The 27,800-nt window shown below is 43.4% G+C and overlaps 1 protein-coding gene across 2 annotated transcripts in view; it reads left to right on the forward strand.

Annotated features, from left to right (window-relative positions):
- Window positions 1–27,800, forward strand: part of WDR93 (WD repeat domain 93) — a 693,419-nt gene that overhangs the window by 137,399 nt on the left and 528,220 nt on the right. The window contains exons 5-6 of one of the 2 annotated variants that reach the window (XM_086958144.1): window positions 10,541–10,623; window positions 24,914–25,052. In XM_086958144.1, the coding sequence (XP_086814270.1) occupies window positions 10,541–10,623; window positions 24,914–25,052 (222 nt within the window). Of the gene's footprint in view, window positions 1–10,540; window positions 10,624–24,909; window positions 25,053–27,800 lie in introns of both variants that reach the window. The other variant, XM_086958145.1, reaches the window with a different exon arrangement.

Consider the following 27,800-nt stretch of genomic DNA (forward strand, 5'->3'; position numbering starts at 1 on the left):
GCCTTTTTTTTAGTTTGGACATTCATCTTTTTGGTAGAGTTTATACAAAAAATAATTTATATAAGACTAGACCGTCCTGAACCTCAGGTCCCTTAAAGAAGTGGAGGAGCGAAGCAGAGGCACCATGGAATCCATATTATCGGAGTTCTCAGAATTCTACCCGGCAAGAAGAGGCAAGAAAGCCATGCACAAAATATATGACAAGGAATTCAGCTGAGGAACAGGGAAAATGTACTCAGATAGTTCCATGATGCATTTTTATGCATGGCATTCCTGGCAGTTCAGTGCTGCAAAAAGAAGGCAGGAAGAGCAGAGGGCAGTTACATCTTCCACTGCCCTACAGCACGTGCTGGCTCCAGGAGACACGTTTCCCTTGGATGTTCTTGCAGCCCAGCAGCAGGACTGTAATCCTTGCCTGCCCAGAACTGATCTTTTGTATGGGCTCTTGCAAAGTAATATCTGTTGGTGTGCTGAGTGGCACCGCTTGGAAGAACCGAGTGGTAGCCAGTGCTTAATTTGTAAAAAACTTAAGTGCCGGGGCTCTCATCAAGATGCAACTGCAGCCTGTGCCACGCCATTGCTCCTGCGGCACTGCCAATAACCGCACCACCGCAGCTACTAACCATATCACACTCCTTCAAATGTGACAATTCAGACTATTTCACACCCCTTTAGCTATAAGAATGGCTTGGATGACAGACTTAATCATTTTAATTGTTTACAAAATTAATAAATAATATTTATTGTGCCACCATGTGGCAGACTATCATAAGCATGAGCAAAACAGGGAGAGACCCCACTGGCCAAAAGACAGGTTACCACTGGTAAGTATTAAGAGAGAACTCTTTTGGACATGCACAGAAATCTACCCATAACCAAGTATACAATCAACCAAGTTCATCACCAAATATATTCCACAGACGAGATGCTAGAAGACGATTGATCGACATGCGGTTATCTGTTTTGGTGTGAAGCCCTTGTGCCATTTTTGGAATACAGTAACGGATACCATACATTAAGCTCCGTTTTGAATTTCCTTTGAAAGTCTGACCTACAGTGATATATATGTGTATACACACGAACCAACTGAGGATTATACTCACCGATAATGTGAAGTAACGGTGGATTTCAACAGACCACGTGTAAATTTTAAAATCATTTTGGAAGGATCGGTTATGTAACCATCACCCCCTTTTCATACACGATTAGCGGTGAATCTAATTTTAAACCTGTTGAGAGAGAGACAAGCTTTATACATGTCCTGATGAAGGTGGTACTTCAATAATTCACTAGCATGTAAACTCGTCAACGCCTGCACTTTTACGTTGGGTTATATCCAGGAACAGCCTCATGTCTAATGCAACTAATGAGTGAATAGACTGATGGTGTTTATGTATTTGATTCCTGTTGGGAAATACCTTTGTCTGATTAATTTAAGCATTTCACATATATTTCTTTGTCTCTCATGATGTTTTTGAAGGCTTTTTAATGTGTAAATTTATGTATTTCTCAATTGCCATTTTAAATTATTTTTAATTAACCATGATTGTTATACATTTGAGCGCTTTATCTTTGTGTAATATATGGTTGCTTTTTGGGTTCAGATTTGTGTTTTTATCCATGTGGATGTATTTGTATGTGTTATATAACAGTGTGCATTTGGTAATGAACTTGGTTGATTGTATACTTGGTTATAGATAGATTTCTGTGCATGTCCAAGAAAGATCTATCTCACTTGATACTAGACTGTCATAAGCACTAGTGTTGACATTTAAGTGCTGGTGCAGAGCACCGGAAACCACAGGCTCAAATTAAGCAGTGGTGGTAGTCCATCAGGCAAGTTGAAGCAAGTGATTTAAAAAATATATATATATTTTGTTATTTCTATTCCCAAGTTCAGATGCTTTTCTGTTTTTTTTCTTTAATCCACAAATTGAAAAGTTACAAAAACAATAAAAAAAATGTTTAAAAAAGATCAAAAAAGTTTGTTTTTTAAGAACTTCCTTTGTTGGTCAAACAATAGATAACTACATGATGCTGTTTGTCATGCCTGTCCCTAACTGCCAAAGTGTGTTATTATGGACCTGCATCTCAAAAAAATAATGTTAGGTTTGCAAAAAGGAGTTGCAATATTTGTACACATTTTTTCGCAAATCCAGTTATATTTTGTGAACTCAACCTACTTGGTTCACAAAATACAGATTTGTAGTTGCTCGCAATCCTACCTTCCTCATGAATATTCATGAGGGGCCAGATGTACAACTTGCCAATTAGCGAGTCGCAAATGCAACGCAATTTGCGACTCGCTAATTGGAATGCACAACAATGTCTCAGACACTGGTAACGGTTCCTAATGGGGTCACAAATTGCATGCTTCATTAATATTAATGAGGCAGGCGCAATTTGCGACCCCATTAGGAATGGCTAGCACTCATTGGGATGGTGGCCTGCTGGGGTCAGCAGACCACCATGTCTGTGACACTTTTTTTAATAACGCAGTATTTTTTTAAATGCATCCTGTTTTCCTTAAAGGAAAATGGGATGCATTTAAAAAAGAAAAATTTTAATTTTCACTTTCATTTCTTTACGAGCAGGCAGTGGTCTCTGGGACCACTGCCTGCTCTTAAAAAACATATTTTCCCACATACTCACAAAAGGGAAGGGGTCCCCTGTTGACCCCTTCCCCTTTGTGAGTGGTTTACCACCTACTTTAAGTAGGTGGTCAACTGTGAGTGTTTCGCGACCGCAAATGCGGTTGCAAAACATTAGTGCTTAGTATATTGACACACTATTAGAAAGGGATGCCCCTTCCTAATAGCCAGCGTCACAAATGCCACTTTGCGAGTCGGTGACTCGTTAAAATAGCATTTGTACATGCTATTACCCTTTTTTTGCATCCGCAAACAGGAGGATCTCCTGTTTTCAGACGCAAAAATGGGTCGTACATCTGGCCTGAGATATATTGCAAATTGCAACCTTCTATGATTTACTCTCATCACACAGATGGTTCAGTAGACCACCATATTTCTGATCACTTGTACCCACCCTGCTTCTTGAGGAGCTGTCAAGCCCTGGTGTGCAATTTTGAAAACTTTTTTCCGTAGCTGGGATTTGATATAGGGCACACTAATGTTTCCCATTGTTAACGTATGCTCAGTTGCAGAGATAAAGCACTTTCTAATTTTTAAGTGCAATGACATTTATATAATTTGGTTATTCAATTTTTTTAAACTTATATTATTCTAGTGTAATTTTCAATTTATTTGGTTTTCCCTTGAGATTATCTTTCCTTCAAACATGTTTTGTTTTTATTTTTAATGTATTTGTCTTTCCTTAACCCCTTGCATGCTGATGACGAACCCCAGCCGTCATGCACTACGGTGCTCGTGTGCTGATGACGGCTGGGGTTCGTCATGGCCCGCCCCTGTTCATTTGTTTACAGCACAGGGGCGGAAACGGGCCAGCAGTGAAGGGGTTAATGTTGGTTTTGCATGATTGGATTTCCTCCAATGTGTTTTCTCAGTTTTCGTTTTTTCATTAATTTCCATGCATCACGTCCAGTGTTTTCCATCATAGGTTTCCCACAGGTTATATCAAGCCTTTTCTATCCTGGTATTTTGCATTCAATGTTCAAAAGCCAGTATCTGATGGGGAGAGATCATCTTCTAAACTTTATTACTTTGTTACTGTCAAAACATTTGAGGCCCTACAAAAGAGCAGTGGTGTCGTTGATTTCCTAGGCTCTACACAGAATGCCTAAAGAGTCCTGCTTCCCCAGGTCTTTTCACATATTAATTTGAACTTCTAGGAACACAAGGCAGTTTGTGACTTTATTAATCTCTTAGGGCTTGATTAGGATAGCGGTGGGATCGCCACCGCCAGGCTGTTGCTCCCGGACCCACAGACATCAGCCCCTGCATGTCTGCCCGGCGCATTACGATGTGGCGGGCGGAGGTATCTAGCGGAGGGACCGTCCGCTGCGGTTTCCACAGGCTCAAGGAGCTTGTCGGACCGTAGGAGGGACAGTAATCCCTACAATAGGGGCGGTGCTTGCTCAGGCACCGCCGTAGGGATTACAATGTCCATTTCCACCTGCCCTTTCATGGCAGTTAACCCGCACCTATGGTGCCCCTCTAAGCATCCCTTCACCATGTGGCAGACAAAGCAGAGTGCATGCTACACAGTGCAGGGATGTTTTAAATGTGTTTTATTTTTTTATTGCTGCATGTGCTGCAGCCTGCTGATTTTGATTCAGCCAGTCAGAATTGAAACTGACCGCTCATTTAGGCTGGCTTCCGATGGGCTCAAGGAGCACGTTTGCCAGCCGGAACCGGCCCGTAATCCAAATAGACGGCAGTTTACGCCATCCGGATTACAATGAACGGTTTCGGCAGGTTTTCCATGCCGGCCTTTCCGACATGGAAACCCTGGTGGAAAGCATGCATGTCCGGTTGGTGGGCGAGGGGGTACCTTGAGATGCTGCCATAAGGTGCAGGGATTAACACCACCTCACATTTGCCTATGGGAGCATATACTATGGCAGGTTTACGGCTGTATCACATGCTCCCATTGGGCAATGTCGGAATGCGACCAAACAGTGTTCAGTCGCATCATAATAAGGTTGGTCGGTCCCGTTTCCGAGATGGTGGCATCTGCCTGACATCGTAATAGACCCCATAGAGGTATTGTAAATCTCCACCTGTCCATCATTATGATTTTTAATTTAAATTAAGAGTTGTGTTTCCCAGTACTTCTTCAGGAAATTCTTGCTTCTAGGACAAAGCAGATGCTATATCTTCTGCATGTGCTCTTGCGTGATTGTAAGAAGTTTAGGTTTACTGGTACTTATTAGAAAAAGTGTCTAAATCAGCATCAGAGCTTAGAAAAACATGACATCATTCTCATTTAGCATTTGGAATATCCTTATGCAGTCACTATTTTACTGTTTAGACTTGTGCACTTAACATGTTTTGTGCCTGTAAAGAAAGTAGAACTCACTTGATAAACTCCGAGATCCAAAGATACTTTTGAGTTTATATCTATGTGGATTAAATCAATTCTGTATTAATATGCTTGTTTTTAATACCTTGAAGTAGGGTTATAAACTCCAAACTGGGGATAAAGTCACTGACTGGCAGTTAGGAAGTTTGATTTCTGAAAAAGAAGTTTTTAACAAGTTATTTGACAAACATAATAATGATGGTGCATTTCCAGTTTATGATGTTGTCTATATGCTCTGTGGTTGCTGCGGGTAATAATAAAGGGTTGATATACATTGATTTATTTGTTCTCTTGTTTTTTCTTTGTCTTTTTTGTGTATATGTGTGTTCAGCCTTTTGTGATTTTTATTAATTATTATTCATGCTGTATTAATAATATGAATCCTGTTTGATGACTACTGCTATAACATTCAAACAGCCCTGAAGAAGCGTGATTCTGAACACAGCGTAACATGTGTTGGTTGTTAAGGATACTATATTTGTTCTTTCCAAGAACAGGAACTGTCCAATATGATTGTGCTTTGTGATGAATTCAGCTTTGAGACGAGAAAAGCATTAAATGTGAATTTTATAATCAACGGTGATGTGCAATTCTCTTTTGGAGGAAAAAAACATGTTGGTTGCTAGCAATTTTCTATTCATTTAATGAAGATTAGTATGAAATAATTTGCTAATCTGTGTTATTTCCAGTGTCAGGGATATTATTGTTCTAATAGTATGTTGCTCTCCACTACAAGAATCACCTTGAGCTATATTAGTTGTAGTTAATGTTGAGGTTTTTTGGGCTTCCTGTTATCATTATTTACTTTGTTGGACCGACCCTCTCTGCAGGGTCACCCCCGAATCTTTTGCCTTTACCCTTTTTCATTTTTGCTGAATATTTTTTTTGTTGGCCTTAGGACTCTGTGCACTTTACCACTGCTAGCCAATGCTAATTTGCTTGTGTTCTCGTCTCTAAACATGGTTAAATTGGCCAACACCCAAATGGCATAATTCAGTTACTTATAAGTTGCTAGTAAAGTAGTACTACATGTAAACCAGGGTCTACTAGTGGGCGTGAAGCACTTGTAGTGCTACCTCTTTAAGTAGCTTTGCACACCTGTCTCAGGCCTCTCATTGCAGCCTGTCTGCGCAGTTTAAAACTGCTATTTCGACCTGGCAAAGTAAACCTTTTCCCAGGGTGTTAGCTCCCTTTTTAGGTCTCGTCTGACGAAAGCAGTGCATACGCTACTCTAGCCATGGAGAGGGCCCTTTGGAATCAATTCAGCCAAAGCTGAATTCTCGCACATCCAAATGGACAAAGATGGCTGCTCTCGCCATCGCAAAGCGAAACATGCATGTGTAGAGACAAAAAAACGCACGTGCATGTGGACAGCCCAACGCCATCTTTGTGCACGCGCGTGCATTTTTTGGTCCCTACGCATGCGTGCTTTCGCTTTCCCAGACAGGCTGAAGGGCCCGGCGGCAGTGCTGAGGAATCCGCTGCAGCCTCAGGAGCTGGCGCGAGGCTTCCCCCAGTATTGCTTGTTCTATATGTAATGCACCGTAAACCTGACTGCAAGAAAGCAATCAACAAGCTAACAACTGCTCTAATTATAAACACTAGACCGCGCGTGTTGGATGAAAGCAGCCTCATGTGTAGGTAAGCCATTTACTGTGTGTTTCTTTGGTGGCTCCCCTAGGAGGAGCAATTGCCACTTCTGCGAGAGGCATAGATTTCTGCGCGCAGTATTTGGTTTGTAACTTCTGCCTCTCAGCCTGTCGTTCTCACTCCCTTGAAACTACCGCCACCCTCACGCTGGTTATCTACACCCCAACGCTCCCATTTAAAGGCAACAAAATTAGAATGCCTTGGTTGGTCACCAACTTCACGAGGCCATGTCAGAGGCAACCGTGGTGAGTGGCGTTCCCATAGACATGAGGTTCTCTGGAAATATGATATGCTTCACTTAAAATTGCTTGTTATAACAAGAAAAATTAGCTTCATCTTCTGAACTGGCTATTAATACGTTGTACTTTGCCATATTCCTCTACTTGCCTTTCTTTTATTTTTTTATGTTTCAATTCTTTATTGTATTTTTCAGAAAGTTATACATGTAGCGTATACAAAAAGTGTTTTTAAAATAGTTCAGCGATCTTTATGCCACTTGCCGTTGCTCGACAACCTGCCTTTTGTTTCACATTTGTTTTCTTTGAGAGCAGTTGAAACTTAATTTCAACAATCATTTGCAATGAAATAGGTCTCACAGTTGCGAGAGTTTCAGCTATTGGCATTGTAAATAACAATGCCTTTTATTTATGTTTTTAAAAATAAAAAATAATAAAAGGCATTATTATTTGCAATGTCAATAGCTCAAACTCGCGTAAATGCGAGACCTATTGCGTTACAAATGCTTTTTAATACGTATCAGGAATCCCTAGGATAGGCCTTGAACAGCCCAGAAGGCAAGGTGCACTGTATTTACAAAGTACGACATGTTCTTTTAAGTTTTACATGTCTTGCTAGTGAAAAACTCTTAAATTAGTTTCTCACTGTTGCAGGGCCTACCTCTCCCATAGGATAACATTTGCATTACCTTATTACATTTAATACGGCTATCGTCCAAATGGGAACATGCACAGTTCATGTTTTTGAAATTGTAATAAGAAATACTCTTTTATGGTAAATTCAGATTTTAGATTACAGTTTTTAAAATGCCACTTTTAAGAAAGTTTGAAAACCTAAGGAGTTAGGCCCATATGGACATGTGGATAGGCTGGACCCTATTTAGATAAGAAAAACACAAAAATGCCTAACCACCATCATTTGTACACAAAATTCAAAAGGTCAAAAACACTGCTTGTCTAATTCGACCAAGTATTTGTATTTATACAACTTGCTTATATCTGTTTTAAATTTTTTAAAGGAAACATTTTATCAGCAAATAAGACACCTGTACATCCACATATTTACACTAATATACAATGGAATTTACAAACAAATGATGACATTACAAGAAAACTTTAAATCAAATGAGTATCAACATCCTACATAAAACACAAGACCATTAGACAAGACCACACATCATGTAGTCATGTGCCTTGAAAAATAACACTTCAATCAATACAAAATCAAAGGAGTTAAGTCAATAAATAACGACTATTTGGACCAGCATTTGCTGGTTTAGTACTTTGAATGACCAAAAGTCCTCCTTATTAAATGCCAGAGTGTTTCGATTCCACGACAAAGTTCCTGGGATCTCTTCAGGGCGTTGTCATTGTATCAGATCATTTCAGAAGGAATGGGAGTTGAGGCATTCATTCTATTGCTTCCACAAGCTTTGTCACTTGGAAGTGCAACCTTTTAAGTCTTCCTTGTCTATTTCATGATTGCCTATGATCTGTATGGTCTTGTCAAATGGTCTTGTGTTTTATGGAGGATGTTGCATGCCTTTAAATATTTAAGGATCACACTAAAAGAGCAGCTCGACTGGCACACCCACATTGACAGAGAAATGGTGAAAATGCATTGAGGCACTCAATTACGCCCTATTTCCCTAGCACTTCAAATTTACAACCATCAGGCAATAGGAGCAGCTCCATGTGGTGCAGAGCAATGGGGCCATGGGGATGTGACTGCCCAGGTGAAAACCGATGACTGCACCAACTGACAGGTCTCCCTATGAGTACTCCCTGGCTCCTTCTCAGGCTAGAATTAGGTCTCAGACAAATATCTGATGGGATTGGAGTGAGACATTTCCTGTATTGAAGATTGATCTAGGCCACCCCTGAGTTATGCTATTAAAAACAGGGCCTATAAGAAGTTCTCCGAACCTCGGGATCAGATAACATACCCTAGATTAAGTATGTAGAAGAGACACTCATAATGATAGGGAATGTAAGATTATGGGCCGCCCCCAGGGAGGCCTGTGTGACCATTGAACTATTCATTAAGAATAATTACTTGCAGTACAAAAAGAGAATCCTGCTGGGGCAGTCTACAGTAGGTTTTCTAAGTGACTCCTTTGTTATGATGAAGGATGAATTTAAAGAACAGTTTTTAGATGAGATTGAACCTGTAGCTGCCAGGGAGCTTTTTTTTCAGTTTCAATATGGGACCCTCCCACTTCTATCATTTACGGCTAAGTGGGCGAAAAAATTAAGGAGAGTAGATTGGCTGTGCCCTTGCTGTAGAGTGTCCATGGAAACAGTTGAGGACGCCTTATTTGTCTGTCCACCATATGTGAGTGGCAGGAAAAAATGTATTACACCAGTGTGCCGAAACTTAGGTGATGGGGAACATAAGGAGATATTAAGAATTTTGAAATCTAATACCAGGCAATGCATAGCCTTTGCAGTCTCTTGGTATTTGGTCTTGGTGTGGGGAATAAGGCAGGAGCGTTTACACTAGACATTTTATTTTATTAAAGATGATATATTTTATTAGAATGAGGGAAGAAACCAAGATTCTAACAGTCTTATTATGATATCTACACAAATCCTATATTTGTCATAATGAAATTAAACATTTAATATATGTATTTTATCGAAAATATTAATTGTATTTCTGCTTTATTAGTTGTACAGAATTGATCAATTTAGGCTGTGTTATTACTTTGTACAATTGTGGCAACTTGCCAAAATAAAGATTTTATGCATTGATTTTGCTTTTGCTTTGGTATAAAACTCACACTACTGGTTGTTATACACAGTGGGGCCACTAAAAAATAAAAAAAATACGAATACGTAAACTGGTAGTTCCCATACTCATAATTGCCTTTGTGAATCAGCCTCAGCAATGTCCAGCTCCCTTTAATTAAATGTGCAGAGAGCAGCAGTGGCCGGCACAGGTAAACACGGTGGGGCGGGGGGAGAGCGGAAGGAAGTTGACAGACAATAGAATATGTATAATTAAATAAATAAATAACACCTATTCTGTCATCTGTCGGCTCCCCCCAAACTCCTGCTGCACCCTGCCCAGCCCCACCGTTCTTAACTGTGCCGGCCACTGCTGACAGGGAGGTCACTGTGCTTTCTATATACTCGAATTATATATGGATATTCCACAAATATTTCTAATGTGCTGCCATTTAAGATGTTTTGGCAACAATGCACAAAGACTTTAAAGGGAATGTGAAGCAATACTATGGGAGTAATACTTCCCACATTCATAAATGCATTTATGAATCGTCCCTAGTGTTGGCCATTGATAAGCAGGAAGGTCCACTTGCAAGATAACTGACCGAGGTATCACAAGATTTTATGTGGGAACTCCATTCTATGGTTATTGTTGCAGCATTGTTCAGTGGTTGGGCTATTCGAACAGCATTAGCTATTATTTTGGAGTTGGTGGAGACCTTGTTAAAGTTTCCGAAAGCCATTAGGGGACAATGGTGTGTTGTTTCTGCTCCACATACGCTACTTTCGGGCACATAGTGACGACATGGCCTCTTTGATTCACATATCATTGGACACAAGTCTTCATTGTGCAAAAAGTGTGCAGTGTATTTTGTTTGGTATATATTTTGCCGAGTGTAACCATAATGTGTTCTTATGTACAGGATGATATAAGCAAGAGGACTATTTGCACAAATGTCCAGATCTCTGAAGGAGGAGATTATGCAGGAGTCCATCTGGAAGGCAAGTTTTGAAAAGACTAATCGAATTCAAGTAAAAATTAGGTCCTTTATTCACCGCATTTTTTAAAAGACAGCCTTGCAACTTTTGCAGTTCTTGTTAACTGTGTCTACATAGAACAGTCTGCTTTCCTACGCTTTATACATTCCAAGTTTGACCAGAGTCCAAGCCCAATGCTCAGAGAGTAAAACACCTCCTCTCTTCTGTTTACGTGAGGAAAATACAAATAAGGACAAGCGAAAGCTGAGATTGAGAAAATGCTAGTAATGCTATAAAACATTGAATTATAGATAATTGCCTGTAATTAAGGGTTGTTATTTACCGAGGGTCCTTTTTTTTTACTGCACATTGATGGCCTGATTACGATGTCGGGCAGACTTATGTCTGCCCTACACCGTTGTGGTCTCGGGACTGACTGAACTCTGGCTGGCGGTCCCGACACCCGGATTACAATGTGACCACACATGGTACGGTTGCATACTCCCCTTTGTCTATGGGAGCTTGTGCTACGGCCTTAACCCGGCTGTAGAATCTGTTCATCCTTGCACCGTGTGGCAAGCATCTCAAGGTGCCTGCCACACGGTGCAGGGAATAACAGTGGGGCACCATATTTTATTTAAAAGATTTATAGAGCGCGCAGCTACCAAACAGGGTTTTCCTGCACTGAGAGCAGAGCCAATGAGAGTGGAGCTCAGTTGGTCATTAGGTCCGACTAAACAGAAAGGTCTTTAGCTTTTTTTGGAAAATGAGGGGCAAGATGGCGGCCGCAACTGTGGCCGTGTGAGGTGCTGTTCCTGTGCTCCCGTTCGGCTTCCCTACCTACCTCAGGTGTCCACACACTGGCTTTTCATCTGACCGCATCGGATTTCAGGCGCTCCGTATCCGCGCTCCATGGTGTGCGAGGCGGTAATTCTACGCTGCTGATTGTGGTCCGTGGGAGCCGGTTTCGCCCGGAGGTGAAGGTGAAGGCGGAGGTGATCAGGTCGCGGCCCCTGGACCGACCCGCAGTGTGCTCCAGCAGTCACCAACACAGACGCCACACAGCGGATCATAAAACGGCACTTACTTGCAAGCTGTGTCAAACGGGTACGGGAGGAAATATAAGAGCCTTGTATTATTGCATTACTTTACTCTTTACCCCGCCGATACTGAAGCTCCACGCTTTCTTTTTTGTTTTTTTGGTTTTTTTTCTCTCTCGATCCCGAGATTGAGACGTACATTGCTTGTTCTCTTAAAACTCCGCAGACTTTCCTAAAGTGTCTTCCTGACTATAAATTGTACTGGACTGGCGAGGGAAAAAAAAGGACATAATACTGCTTTACAACAGACGACGCTGAGAGTCAGCGAAAACAAGTAAGCTAGTCTGGTGCATTCTGGGACCAGTAGTTTTTTTTTTCATCTAAAGCGTCTCATTATCTAACAAAAGTACTGTTGCTTAAGGGAGTGGCATATCAGAGATTTGGCAACAAGTTTAAGGAGGGAACACTTTGCTTTGATTTGCTTTGATTTAACGCTTAGCTATAAAATGGCGCCAAAGGGAAGGGGCTCTGCCAGGAACAAGGGAGTGGCAGCAGTTGAAATGCCAGTTGGGGCATTAGCGTCTAGAGAACTGAATCTGGCTTCTACAAGTGCTACAAGTGCTACTAGCATTGATCCTAAGGCTAAGGGGAGTGCTACAAAGATTAAGACTGGAGGGGCCACCAGCAAGCAAGTGGAGAGTACAGCGCCTGAAGATGCAGTGCTAGCCTCAGGTAACCAATCATTGGCGGCGCAAGGTGCCTTAGGAGACATTCAAAGTCAATATCGCGACTCAGCGGCACACCAGCCTCTGGTTCAAGAGACACCTATCAAACAGAAGATGGTTGCAGCTATATTTGATAAAAGGCGAACGGTGAAGACCAAAGAGACCACAGTGGCTGCAGCAGTGCCACCAAACAAAACAAATGATCCTCTGCAGAAAGAATCTGAAACGATGCTAGATTCAGTTTACGAAACTGTCGAACTGGAATCTGATACAAAATTCTATTCTATGTCAGATTTAACGAATTTGTCAGATAAGGAGCATGAGTTAGATAGCTCCAGTAATCTGGGGGACTGGGGGGACTTACCAGATGACTTTGAAGGAGAAGAGCTTGACCAGCCTGACCGGTCAGCCTCACCGACTACAGTGAAGAAAATAACTGATTCTACGGATGGAGTACAGCAAGATCGAATCCAGCAGGTTACGCAGTTGAACCTGGAGGAGGAGCTGAAAGAGGAGCTGGAAGAGGGCTCAATTACCCTCTGCTTAATCTATAAGACTATCATGGCTCATCGAACCGAGACAAAATCTGAAGGCTTACGCACACAAGGAGCAGTAAGGAAACTACAGAACACCGTGAGACGGCTGGTCAAAACTTGTGCTGAAGTAACCACGCGGGTGGTTGAAGTTGAAGAGAGAGTCTCATCGGTCGAAGATACACTAGTGAAGCAACAGAGGGTTGTGGAGTCCCTACAAAGATCTGAGTCCGACGTCGAATGGAAGCTTACTGACCTCGAGAATCGGGCACGCCGTAAAAACCTGCGGGTGCTAGAATTGAAGAATCGAAGGAGGGAGCAGACCCACGCAAATTTGTTGTACAGCTATTCAAGCAAGCTTTTCCCGAATTAACTGCCTGGAACTGGGATGTTGAAATAATCCGTGCTCATAGATTCCCTTTTGTGTTGAGAAATCGGGGCAAGGAAGGTCAAAGTGGTCAGAATCTCTACCCAAGGGCTATTCTAATTTGCCTGAATAACTACTTGCTACGTGAGGCCATATATGACTTAGCAAGGCCGGAGAAGAAAAGAGCCGCCATGGGTTGTGAGTTTTTTGTTCGCCCAGACTTTTGCCCAATGACTGTCAAAGAACGTTGGCAAATGCGAAAATTAATTGCTCCTTTTCAAGAAGCAGGAGCACAGGTTTTCTTGCTTAATCCTTCTAAGTTAAAAGTTATTGTGAATGGGAAAGCGAGGTTCTTGACATCGTGCAATTAAGCACGGGATTACTTAAAGGAGATAGCTGAGCATACTAAAAGATAGATATTACATTATATAGTGATCACCTTGTTCTGAGGGAATTTTCTGTGTTGAGTGGGCCTGATTTGCCAGCAGAGTGGTTCACCGCTTCTTTTTTTTTTTTTTCTCATGTTTATAAGTGCCTATCTTTTTTCCAGTGAACTCTGCTTCTAAACTTTGTTATGCAATTGTTTAGTTTTGACGTAATGGGGTACCTTGGAATTTCCATCTCTATGACTAAGACATTAGGTTGGATACAGAGGTTGATCGCAATGATCAGGCTATGAAGGCTATGAAGGTTAATAGCCTATAACTGTGTGGTGGGTTTCCACTTGGTCTTGACTCTGGAAAACCCATTTTCTTTTTTTGTGGTACCTAAAACTATTTGGGAATTCTTAGATAAGGAAATATGGTGTAAGGAGCAGAGGGGAAAAGGAATGGCACAGGTGTCGGTAGGGAGGCTGCCGGGGGGGGGCACGGTTATAGCATCTCAACATCACTGAGGACTTCGTCCTTAAGCCTCACTTTGGGTGGTGGGGGTGTGGGGGGGGAAGAAATGGGGGTGGGGGGGAGGAGGGCCCAAGGGGGGGAGGGGACTGGGGGAAAAAAACAAAAAAAGTGTTTGCTTGCATTGCAGAAATGGTATTACAGCTTGAGTATATGCACATCATGTTCTGGCTTTTGATTATTTCTTATTCTGATGGGGCAGGATAAATTGGTTGTTTGTACATGGAATGTATGCGGCCTTAATGATGGGAAAAAGCGAGCTCTCTTTGCTAAAATTGTTCATTTGATGCGGACAGATATCTTTTGTATACAGGAAACGCATGTACCATGGGGGAAGCGGGATCTTCTCAGATTGGCTGGCTATGAGCTTCTTATTTGCTCCAAACAGACTTCTATGATTAGAGGGGTCGCTATATTTATGAAACGGGGATTAGGTTCCTGTAAAAGGACATTGGGGGACAGAATGGGCAGGTGGACCATAGCTGAAGTCTGTATATCTGGTAAACTATTAACGATTTGCAATGTTTATGGGTCGAATTTAGATGATCCGGAGGTGGTGCAACAGCTAGATGTGGAATTGGCAGCTTGGCCTACTCCACTCTTAGTATGTGGGGATATGAATATTAATGCTCTAAGTGACTTCGATTTAGCTACAGATTCAAAATATGTGGGTAGAAAGCCAAAAGTGTTCAAAGCGCTTCAGTCCTTCCTCCAGGAGCATGGTTTGGTTGACCTATGGTACTTGCATAATAGAATAGAAGATGGGTTCACATATCATTCTATTCCCCATAACAAAAATGTTAGGCTAGACTATGTTTTTCTTACAGAGCAGATGGCAATTGCTTCTACTATTTCCTGTTTCCCACGACTTATATCAGATCATAACCCATTAATAGCAGAGTGTGGATGGCCTCGAACTAGGAAACCCCCTAGAGAGTGGACGTTCGAAAGAAAGTTGTTTTATGATGACGAATATCGGGTCCATATTAAAAAGTGGATAGCACAGTTCCTAGGGATAAATATTGGGTCGGCATCTGATCAAATAGTATGGGACACACTGAAGGCTGGACTACGGGGGGAGACTAAAAGCTTCACCTCATATAGATGGAAGTCTGAGCAAGAGCAGATGCGTAGGCGTGTCGAGGAGTTAAGAGAGGCAGAGATTCAACTAACTCTGAATATCAAGAATGGTAATGAAACCCAGCTGAGTCAACAAAAAGTAGCAATTTTGAAAGCCCAACTATTAGAGTCATTTGGAAAAGAACTAGCTTTGAAGTACTTACAATATCGTACAGAGATGTTTGAGTTTGGGGAGAATTCTGGTAGGGTCTAAGCTAAGAGACTCCGCCAGCGTACTATACAGAGTCAGGTAGTAAAAATCCAGGATCAACATGGAATAATATATGATACCCAAGAGGAAGTTAATAGAGTCTTCCTGGATTTTTACTCCTCCTTGTATACGGAAGATAGGGAGGATATTCCTGGGTTGGATGCTGAGAGGGCTATGGAGGAGTTCTTTAATGGTGTTGAGACAGTTAAAATTTCCCAAGAACAGGCTGAAGTTTTGGGTTCCCCTATCCAAATGGAAGAATTGGAGTTAGCGGTTAAATCTTTAGCTAATGGTAAGGCCTGCGGCCCAGATGCTGTCCCATTGGAATTTTATAAAATTTACTTTGATGATATTAAACTGTTTTTTCTCGAGGTCCTTAGAGCAGCGCAGAAGGGCATAGTGCCGGAATCATGGCAAAATACAACTATAGTTCTGTTCAAGAAAAAAGGGAAACCAGAGCTGCTCCCGGCATCATTTAGGCCGATATCATTAATCAATGGAGATTCGAAAGTTTATTCTAAAATCCTGGCTTGTCGACTGGCGCAAGTGATCACTCCATTGGTCTCCATGTTTCAGCATGGATTCATTCCGGGCAGAGACACAGCGGACCATGTTAGGCGCTCCATTGCATTGTTAGACTGGGCTCATGTTCCAAAATCGCCCCTCGGGTTGATCCTGTTGGACGCCGAGAAGGCGTTCGACAGGGTCTCTTGGAGGTTTTTATGGGCAGTACTTAGATGGAAGGGGTTTCCAGATGGATTTATACATGCAGTTTCTGCTATGTATCTTTCCCCAAGGGCCCAACTTCGCATTTCAGGGCAACAGACTAGTTTTTTTTCTATCACTAGGGGCACAAGGCAGGGGTGTCCTTGTTCACCCCTGTTGTTCGCCCTATATATAGATCCGTTTCTTTCTAAGATCCTGGCTAATCAGGCTATAGTCCCAATTAGGGCTGGTGACATCTCTTATAACCTGTTAGCTTATGTAGACAACATAGTTGTGATAACATCTGACGTCCAATCTGCATTTCTGGCATTGAAGGAATTAGCCAAACAATTTGGAGCAGTGTCGGGCTATAAGCTTAATGTTTCAAAAACGCAGGTGGTTCAGACTCCCGATATGCCTATATCCGATGCCCCAGTGGTTCCCGAAGCTATGCACTTAGGGGTGCGGATAAGTTCTACAGTTGACAGGATTCCGGAACTAAATATCCTTCCAATGATAGAAGCAGTCAACACCAAACTGGAGAGACTTGACAACCTACATCTATCTTTATATGGCCGCTGTAGTGTCCTGAAAATGATAGTCCTCCCGAAATTTTTATATTTGTTTAGAACCGTTCCTTTGTTATTTCCTCAAAACAGCTTGGTTAAGGCAGAGAGGGTTTGTTGTAGGTTTTTGTGGGGATATAGACGACCATGAGGAGCAGCTAAGTGGATGTATCTTCCTCGAGATCGAGGGGGCTGGGCGGTCCCCAGCCTAGTTATCTATTATTGGGCAGCAATGTTACAAACTATGGGAGTGTTGATTTGTGGCGATAGGGCGCATGTACCTATATCCAACCAACCTTCTATATATGAGATAGGGCTAGGTGAAGCTGCTAAGGGTATACTTTTGGAAATTTTGGAGCCTAGCTACTACAAAAGGACACGCTTCAAAGTATTGATTGCTGCGTGCTCTATCTGGCGGAAGATTAGGAAGAAATTAGATATTCCGAATTTGAATTTTTATACGCCATTTAAAAGTAGTAGAGTGTTTCCTAGTATATTTCAAGACCATGTAATGTTTGGCTGGCGAAGGAAATGTAAATGTAAATGTACATGTATTTATATAGCGCAAATCGCCCACATCGCAGGCATCTATGCGCTTGCTTAGGGAACCCGTCCTGGTATTCCCCTGTGAGATAGGCGTGTGGCTATACGCTCTCTTGTCAATCTCTCCCTAGAGACTGGGGTCGTTCCCATCAGCTGGAAGCAGGCGGTGGTGTCTCCGATTATTAAAAAGAAATCTCTTGACCCGTCTAAGCCGGAAAGCTACCGTCCCATCTCGCTGCTGCCCTGGCCAGCTAAGTTGACAGAGGCCCATGTCAATCTGGCCCTGTCTGAACACTTAGCCCGGTCCAATGCCCTCGATCCCACACAGAATGGCTTCCGTGCTGGCCACAGCACGGAGACTGCCCTTCTGGTGATGGTGGAACATCTCCGTGCAAGGCTGGATGCTGGACAGACTTCGGCGCTGATCTTGTTAGATCTCAGCGCCGCATTCGATACTGTATCGCACAGCATCCTCCTTGGGCGGCTCGAGGAGACTGGTATCGGCGGCCAGGCGCTGCAATGGTTCCGCTCCTTCCTAGACAACCGCTCCTTCTGTGTTGCCATCCCTCCCTTCAAGTCCAGGTTCCAGCCTCTGGCCATGGGGGTTCCGCAGGGATCCTCGCTGAGCCCCACGCTGTTCAATCTCTATGTGAGACCGCTGGCTGATGTCGCAAGGCAGTGGGGCCTAACCATGGTCTCATATGCCGACGACACACAGCTGGCGGTTACTCTCAGCGGGGATGCGGAACAGGATGCCCCCAGGTTTCAGTCCGGACTGAAGGCGGTGGCCAGCTGGCTGACAGGTAACTGTCTCCAGCTTAATGCCACAAAAACAGAGGTGATGGTTGTCGGGAAGGGAGTGGAGCTCTGGGGCGATCAGTGGTGGCCTTCGGAGCTTGGCCCCACTCCGACCCCAGTGTCGGAGGTGAAGAACCTTGGGGTCTGGCTAGACGCTGGTCTCACATTTATAGGGCACACCAAAAAAATCGCAGCCTGTTGCTTCGGTCTCCTAAGAGGGTTAAGGCCGGTGCTTAAGTTCTTCGACGCCCCGACCAGACAGCTTGTGGTCCAGGCAACCATCATCTCTTGTCTGGACTACGCCAGCTCTTTGCTGGCGGGGGCTAACCAGGCTGAGTTAACACGTCTGCAGCGGGTGCAGAACGCCGCGGCGAGAGCCATTGTTGGACTTCCTAAGTTCTCCCCGGTGTCTCATGTCATCCGCTCCCTGCACTGGCTCCCGGTTAGGAAGCGTATTCTCTTCAAGGTCCTGTGTCTGACCTTCAAAATCCTTAGAGGCATAGGCCCTGAGATCTTGGCCAACTCTATTTCTTTCTATGTCCCTACCCGCAACCTTCGATCGCAAGGTCAGGCCCTTGCTGTTGTCCCCAGATTTAGGCTCAGCAGGATGGGGGGCCGTTCCTTCAGGGTGAGAGCTGCGTCTATCTGGAACACCCTCCCTGTTGAAATTGGGCTGATAGAGGACTTGCTGTCGTTTCGTAGAGCCATAAAAACTTTCCTATTTTAGCCCCCCTGTTTTAGCACTTTTTTGTAGCATTTCGCCATGTTGTGTTATGACTGCTCCGTGTCTCTGCGCCGGGATGCTCCTTCGCTGGAGTCGCTGTGCGCATAATAAATTGTTATAACATAACATAACAGATACCCCGGCAGGGTATCCACAAGGTGAAAGCCAGGCATCCCGCTGCGAGGGGCCGTTGTGGAGATTAAGCAAGCTATTGCCCAGAGTCGCAGAGTGTGAACCCGTGAGTCGAGTAGGCACCGGAGTGAGAATTATGGAGTCCGTAGAATTATTGAGCCCAACCCCCGTCGGGGCGGGGAATTGAACCCTGGTCCAGGGCCGATTGGGAGTCTATATGCTGGGCGACTTGGTAGAAGATGGGCAAATCTTAGTATACAGTGATATAAGGAACAAATATAATCTACCCCCACGCGATTTCTTTAAATATTTACAAATACAAAGCTTTGTGCACAAACAACTGAAGACCTCATCAGCTATACTTGATAAGTAACAATTATAGAGATGATTCTGAAAAGAAGTAGAATAGGGGCACTTTATCAATATATAGTGTCAACTTTTCCGGACGACTTATTAGTACAAAGTGCCAAGTGGGAAACCAAATTAGGTCGGACAGGTATTGACTTAGCCCTGGTAATGGAATTAGCTAGTAAGGTCATCGCATCTGGTTCAATAAAGACACAAAGCTATATGGCCATGCTAGACCTGTACTATACACCAATGAAGATCGCAAAATGGGGTGCTAGTAAGGGCACCACTTGTGCTCGCTGCCATTCATCGACTGCAGACATAATACATATGTTCTATGCCTGCCCCGTACTTGCAGGGTTTTTTGATGATATTGAGCATTTTATCAATTCCATACTTAAGATAAGCTGTGTAGTGACTCCTGCATTAGTAATATTCGGGGTCGATGTGGGCAATAGCTTAGCTGGTACCCATTCATTCTACAAATTAGCCTTGCTATTCATTGCTATGTCCCAGGCACGTCTGTGTATCACCTCTCAGTGGTTATCTGCTGAAGCCCCGACTTTTGCACAATGGCGAGCAAGACTGCTAGCCCTCCATCGGCTAGAATTTTCTGTGTTTTCGGGCAAAGGGGGGAGGAGCCGGTTATTGGCAACTAGAATCTGGGCACCGGTGGCTGAATGGGCTGGCTAAAGATGTATTGCGTTACTGGGTATTGATTGATGTGTGTCTTTTTCCTTTAGGAATATTGTTTATCCCCTTGTCGATATCTAATTTTTATGTTCTAAAACCGCCACTTTAGTGCTTATCATCTGACCATTTATATGGATGTGCAAAGCTATCTTTCAGTAATGTTTCTTTTTTTTTCACTTTATGTCTAAAACCTACTCTGCAATGTGTATTGTAATGTGTTTCTTTTTTTTCCGTTTAATAAAAAAAAATTAAAAAAAAAAAAAGAATTATAGATAATTGCCTGTAATTAAGGGTTGTTATTTACCGAGGGCCCTTTTTTTTACTGCACATTGATGGCCTAATTACGATGTCGGGCAGACTTATGTCTGCCCTACACCGTTGTGGTCTCGGGACTGACTGAACTCTGGCTGGCGGTCCCGACACCCCAATTACAATGTGACCACACATGGTACGGTTGCATACTCCCATTTGTCTATGGGAGCTTGTGCTACGGCCTTAACCCGGCTGTAGAATCTGTTCATCCTTGCACCGTGTGGCAAGCATCTCAAGGTGCCTGCCACACGGTGCAGGGAATAACAGTGGGGCACCATATTTTATTTAAAAGATTTATAGCGCGCGCAGCTACCAAACAGGGTTTTCCTGCACTGAGAGCAGAGCCAATGAGAGTGGAGCTCAGTTGGCCATTAGGTCCGACTAAACAGAAAGGTCTTTAGCTTTTTTTGGAAAATGAGGGGAGGTTGACAATTACTAAGATCGAGCGAGAGGGAATTCCATAGTTTATGTCCCAGGAAGGAAAACAAGCGGCCTCCCATGTGAGCCAAACGTACTCTAGGGACAGAGAAAAGAGAGGGATTGGCTGATCTTAGGTTGCGAGAGGGTTGATAAGGCTTGAAAAGATTGAGCATGTGCATGAGGGCCCGGCCGTGTGGAGCTCGAAACATATAACAGAGGGCCTTAAACTCAATACGCTTGCTGACCTTGAGCCAATGAAGTTGATGGAGCAGACGGGAATTGGAGGCGAGCCGATGCAACTTAAAAAGTAGGCGGCTGCTGCTTTCTGAATAAGCTGAAGACGTTGAACAGAGGTCTTGTCCACACCAAGATACAGCACATTACCGTAATCAAGCCTAGAGATCACCAGGGCCTGCAGGACAGTCCTCTAAGCAGCTGGTGGAATTAGCCAAATAATTTTCTTTAACCTCTTGAGGACCGCAAAGCAGGCCGAGGTGACTCCTGAGATCTGGGCAGTGAGAGAAAGCTTTCTATCATTGTAAAAACCCAGGTTCTTAACCTTAGGAACCGGGGCGGTCTCCCTAAAGCTCAGGATTGTTCCCCAGGATGAGAACCTCGGTCTTAGAGCCATTCAGCCTCAAGGCACCATAGGTGCTCCCTCGGACCCCAACCAGAGGTCGCAGGATAAAGGAGGCCCTGCTAGGGGCCCCCAATGTCGGCTTTCCAACCCTCATCGTAATGAAGGCCTAAATGTTATACTTGGTGTCCTGCCACTGACTGCAAAGGCAATCTGGTGATTCCTCCTCACACAAATTGCAAACGAAACAGGCACCCTCCCACTTTCACTCCACTTCAACATTATGCTCCCTTTTCAAAATATTTTTAACAATGAAGTAACTGGCGTCCTGCCACTTAGTCCTACCACTTTCAGCATCACCTTCACCTCTCTTGTCCAAATATCAAAAGTGAAAATACCTAGCATCCTACCACACACACCCAGCACACTTTGTGCCATACCTCTCCATCAATCCCTCAAACTAGCACTCTCAAGTAGAGAGCCACTGCTGCGCTTACAGTAGGTCAATGAGTGACGATACCAGCACGGACAACAGTTCCTTGTCAGCACGGATCTGTACAGGTCTGTGGCTAACAGAGAAAATGATGGTTAGCAGCACCACTTACCATTCACATTATCTGCCATCTAAGAGAGGCATGAGATGGTGAGCGAGATACTTTCCTCGCATTTTTGGAGACCTAGATGAGGATTGGTAAAGACCAGGGAGGTGAGCACTTTCCAGTGAAGTCATACTAGTTGAAATTAACTTTTTGCTCCACTGCTGTGATGTCAACAGTGAATAACCAGATTTTGAATCTGGTATTCATGATAATGGTTTCAAGTGGAAGTCCTACATAGCAAGAAGATGAACCACAAACAAAAAACGGTGGAATTGAATAGGATAGAGGAGACATTTTGGAGCTGATAACGATGGTGGTCGGAAAGCCTCCGACCGCTAGTCAGAAGCTGTCTGACAGCGGTCGGCGACTTTCCGACCGACACGGTCGGTTTGTTGTCTGATCGTCCGAAAAGAAAGTCGCCGGTCTGAATTTAAACCGGCCAGTCATTCTGACGAGGTCCCGTAATCCCCTATGGATGGCGTTTCTGCCGTCTGGATTACGATGACGGTTTCAGGCAGCCTTTCCTGCTGGCCTTTCTGATACGGAAAGGCTATGAAAAAGTGACTTTGGAGGCCCCTAGCATGGCCCCCTTCACCCTGCGGCCTACGGTTGGTGAACGAGGGGTTTCCTTGAGTACCCTCCTGTAAATCCCTGCACTCTTTGGTAAGTACCATAGGGTGGCTGCCGCAGGGTGCAGGGTTATACACACACACCTTCATTACCCTATGGGAGCCTGTATTAGGGCCGGTTGTCGGCCGTAACATAAGCTTCCATAGAAAAAAGAGAGTCTTTGAGACTGAGAGTCCCAAGGCCGCAGCGGTGTTGGTCGGAGGCAACTCCAACCGACATTGTGATAAGCCCCATTAGTGACTGAAGTCCAACAGCATTCAGAATGTCATTGAATTCTGTCACAGTTATTTGAAGGAAACATTTAAGGTATGTTTTTGCAACTTTGACCTACTATCACATGCACCATCCTTTTACTTTGAGTATGCAATGTCATGATGCTTACTAACGCCATCTTCCACTGTTCTTCACCACTGCATTTCCACTAATGCCTACTCACTCCTCTCATGTCACGGTTAACCACCATAGTCTGTTTCAGAAAGGGGTGCGCCAGGATGTGTTGCTGGGCAACTAATTAACAAACCTTGGTAAAGCCAATAGGCCAACCTTTAATGTGCCACTGCAATTAAATGAGGGCATTCACAAATGCTGTTTTCATGCATTGCATACTTCTGTTTCTCACTTTAAAGCCTGCCTTATTGACTTTACCTGTGCAGGGAGGAAAGTAGCACAGGACCAGCTTTCTGTATATAATACAAATAGGAGATAAAGAATTGAATGTGACAAAACAGTCTGATGACTGAGTATTCTTTTAATTTTTAAATAGTATTTATACATTCCAATGAATGCATTTTCTGGAAGACTGAATGATACACCAAACAGCCAATAGCATCAGATGAGAGAGTATTACTCCTCTGGTTGAAGCCTATATATTTTAAAAACTGGTAATGATAGGTCTTTCAAGCAGTTTTACCATCAAGCCAGGCCTAAAAAGCGGATTTGGAATGACTTGTGAGCTGAGCTGGAATTGGCTACCCAGGTTTCGGTCAATAAGGGGCCTTGACAACATTTCACTGTGAAGCAATGACAGATATGTTAGAACTTGCGCTTGAGGATCTGTGGCATTCACTGTGCTGGAAACGGAGTTGCCTTATGGAACTTTTTTTGCAGACGGTACACACATGGCATAATTCATAGGAGTTTATTTGGGGTTGGTGGACGCGAATATCCCCAAGATCTTTCTTTATCATCAGCAAGGCGTTTTAGTGAGTCAAAAGGGTAGACAGTTCATCTGTTATTTAATCACTCCATTCGGTTTTACTTTGCAATAAGAAGGAAGCTACATAGGTAGTCTTTAAGGATCTTTGCAAAACATAGTCCCTCCATTCCCTTATTCATTTTCCACAGGGGAAGGGGTCAGAGAGAGGGCTACGGCCCAACTCCTTAGCTTTGGTTTGCCCAACCCTTTTTTTTGTTTTTTAACCCTTTCTGTTCCATTTTTTTTGTTCTCCGTTTTTTAGGTTTGATTTTGTTTGTTTGCCTACTCCCACCCCCTCCCCCCCCCTAACACTATCTAAGGATCTGTACTGTCTCTGTACTTCTTTTTTGCTCCCTGCTCTAGCTTTTGTTGGCTTTTTTCTTTCATGTATGAGTCACTTGAATAAAGAGACTGGACTACTACACTTTGGCCTTTATTATGAGTGGTCTGGTAAAATACTCATTATTTCCCTTCCGATGAATTACTGACACTCGAGTAATTCTGGGAAGGGGCAATAACGTGAATTACATTTTTTGGGACATAACTTGGAAATCTGTAATTCTGCACCGATTCTCACATGGTTTGCCTTGATGTTTCACATGGAGATGTTGACTGCATTTGGCATCCGAAATCCCTGTGTGAAAAAACACAAACTTGCAATCAATTGGGTCTGGTAACTCATGTTACTGAGTCCACTGGAATTTACCGGCTACTCTTAACGAGGGCCTTCGACTATTGTCAAACCCTCTGGATATGTTCGTTGTTTTACTTACATCCTTTTGGGTATATTTCTATGCAAGTAGAAATTCTATAAATATACATTTTTTATTTTTATCTATTGGGTTTGGTACCAGATTCAGTGAAATCTGAAAAAATCCCTGAGTGTGGCAAAAATCTTTTTTTTCATAATAAAGTGTTTCGCAGGTATTTCTTGACTTATGAACCAAAGTCCTGAGCGATTTCATTTCAATGTTATAAGCAGCCAGACATCAGTTTCTTTTTCACTTCAACTGATTTGCTCAATATTGCTAGTCATTGCTACACTTACAATTGAGAATATGATTCGGATGTCCTTCTGCTTGATGTAAGCCATGAAAATGAACAATTTTCCACTCCGTTTTTCTGAGATCTTAATTCTTCTTGTTTCAATCTCACTGGGTCGTGGTAACCAAACCCAGGCAGTGGAGAGTCTTGCGTGGAGATTTATCGACTCCCCAAGGATTCCTGGTTAAAGGAGCTGGAACGTTCAAAGGCAACATCAGGAGCTGGATCCACCCCAGGAGCAGCAACGCTTCCCTTGAAACCAGGAATGCCCACTGAGGTACATTTTGGTTATTCAATATGTCGTTTAAAAATAACTCAAGAACTTCTATAATGGTATATGTTGCCAGGATTTCCTAGAGGAGTGTAGTCGTACCACCCATGTACGCCCATGCCTAAGAACACACGCTTGCTGGGGTGCGTCTTGGTAGATTATATATTCATTTTTCACTGCACAGATATGCTTACAGCAAAGAATTATAAATAAAAGGGTGACACACAGCTTTCCATTTTAAGCATACCACAGGGCACAAGTTTAGGGTAGACGGTGTCTATCCACTCTTTTCACAGGGTGGGCGCTCTCCACCCTGCCATGAAGTTGAATATGCTGAACTCGTCCTGGTGTAATTTTCAGGCATCAGGAGTCATTCAACAGCACCTTCACATTGTCTGTTTTAGTTCCGAGCAACAACGTGCAGGCCATGGTGTTCCCTGTTTTAAATTCCAACAGGGCCCAAAACAAACGCCATTTAAGGGGCTATTCGGTCTCCTTTTTTTGGAGTATCCTGGCTCGGAGTTATCAGGAGTCTCACACCTAGATGCAAAAGCAATGGAGGGGGAGACACAGGCCCACAGCTTATTATTACTTCACAATTACTTAAGAATGGCATGCTTTTGACTTTTTTCAGTGCATTGTTAGAATGTCAGATGTGTTGGTCTGTCCCAGTGTTTACACAAATAATTTACCATAATTTTGTTTTATTTCTTTTATAGCGCTACTCATCCCATTGCATGGTTCCAGAGCGCTTTACATCACAAGTACACATTATACATTGACCATAAACCATACGTGTGTAAATCAATGTACAGGATGTGTTACATAAGACAGGGAGGGTCACAGGTGTAGGAGTCACATAACCTTCATAGCTCACTGTGCTGTATTAGAAGGATTACAATTTATGAACTGCAAGTAACAAAAGGATCTCTGTGTTAAAAGCAGTAACCCACTTACCCAGTTACATAAAATAAAATCTACATGTTACATTATTTGCTTCACTGGAGAAACATTAACCCTCTATGCTACTTTGATTCAAAACTGGGACTAGACAAAACACAGATCACTCCAGCAAATAAGTTAACCTTCAGAGTTATCTCACCATTATAATTATTCACTGAAATTTACTGGACATTAAAAAAAAAGCGGGTCCCTTAACCTCATAAAATATTTCAAAATGCAGACTTTGTAACCAATTAAGCAGAACAGATGTATTGCCATGTTTATCCTTGTTTCCAATTTCTTTGTGGCAGAGTTAAAAAAAAATGTATAAATTGAGGCCCAGATTTCGCATCTCATTTGTTAAATATTGTGATGTACTCAAATGTACTCATGATAGACCTGCTAAACATATGTGTAATGTCGTGTTAGAAATGGGGGTCTCTAGTTGGCAGAGGTAGGTACCTTTGTCCAGGTAGGGATCCTTCTTCCTAGTTAGGGTAAGGGAGATACACTTCTACAATAACCCCTGCTCACCCCTTTGGTAACTTGACATGAGCAGATAGGCTTATCTCAGAGGCAGTGTGTAAAGCATTTGTGAACACATAGAGTAAAACAGCGAAAACACTACAAAGAGACACCACACCAGTTTAGAAAAATAAGCTAAACTTTATATAAAACAACAAGACCAAAAATGATAAAAATCCAAAATACAATACTTGTACAAATAGTTACTGTGCAAACTAACCTTTAATTTGTAGGAAAAATGTGAAAACACAGTTCCTCTGACTTGGTAGCTCCGTTTGGAGCTACAGCGAAACTGAACATTACAGAGTCTAACAATTCCAGCCAATCGCGTCTGAACAGGTTAGCTAAAGTGTCGACAGATTCAGAAGCAGTACCTTTCTTGTTGCTGCCAACGCGCGGATGGGAGTCGGTTGGGGCAACCGTCGCAGTAGCGATGTGAGATGGAAGCGTTGCAGCGTGCAGTGTCCTCACGGCTCAGTGCAGGCAACAACTTATTGACAGAGTTGGTGAGACCAAGGCTTGCATTGCAGGGTGAGCTGGTGCTCGATGTGGTGCTGGCAGGTCACGGTGCGCCGACTAGGCCGGATGATGTTTGAGTCGGGAAGTGACGGAGTTGGTGACGTCTGCGCCTCGTGTAGTGAAGCGGTGTATAGTGCGGTGCCCACAGGACGCGGTGCAAGCAGCGGCTCGTTGACGGAGTCGGTGAGACCAGGGTTGCATGGCGAAGCGAGGCGGTGCTCTCTGCTGTGCCTTTAGGACACGGAGTCTGCAACGGACTTGGTGACAGAGTCGGCTGCTCTTTTCTTCTGTGCCGACTGGAACCAGCGGAACCAGAGACGATGCCCAGAAGCATAGTGAGGTCTTTGCTGTTCCTGAGATCTCTTTAACAGGGGACAAGCTCCAATTCAAGCCCTTGGAGATACTTTCTCAAGCACGATGCACATACAGTTCCTCTCCTTGGCAGAAACAGCCACAGCAGGCCAACCCCAGATAGCAGAAAGCAAAGGGGCTGTACTACTCCTCCAGTTTCTCCAGCTCATCTCCTTGGCATAGGTTCCTTTTGAAGTCCCAAAAGTGTAGGATGATGAAAGCACAGTCCTAAACTTTCCCTGCCCAAGACAGAAGCAACCACTGCAGGCCAACCCCAACAGCACACAGCACAGGGCAGTACTGCTCTTTCAGCATTCCCGGTTCTTATTCCTGGCAGGTTCTTTAGTGCAGCAGTAATCTAAAGTTCAGGGTTCTGGGCCCCACTTTTTTCCTTTATGGCAGAGAAGCTCTTTGCCC

Source organism: Lissotriton vulgaris, chromosome 2_1 (assembly GCF_964263255.1).
Source record: "Lissotriton vulgaris chromosome 2_1, aLisVul1.2, whole genome shotgun sequence".
In the NCBI taxonomy this organism is placed as follows: Eukaryota; Metazoa; Chordata; class Amphibia; order Caudata; family Salamandridae; genus Lissotriton; species Lissotriton vulgaris.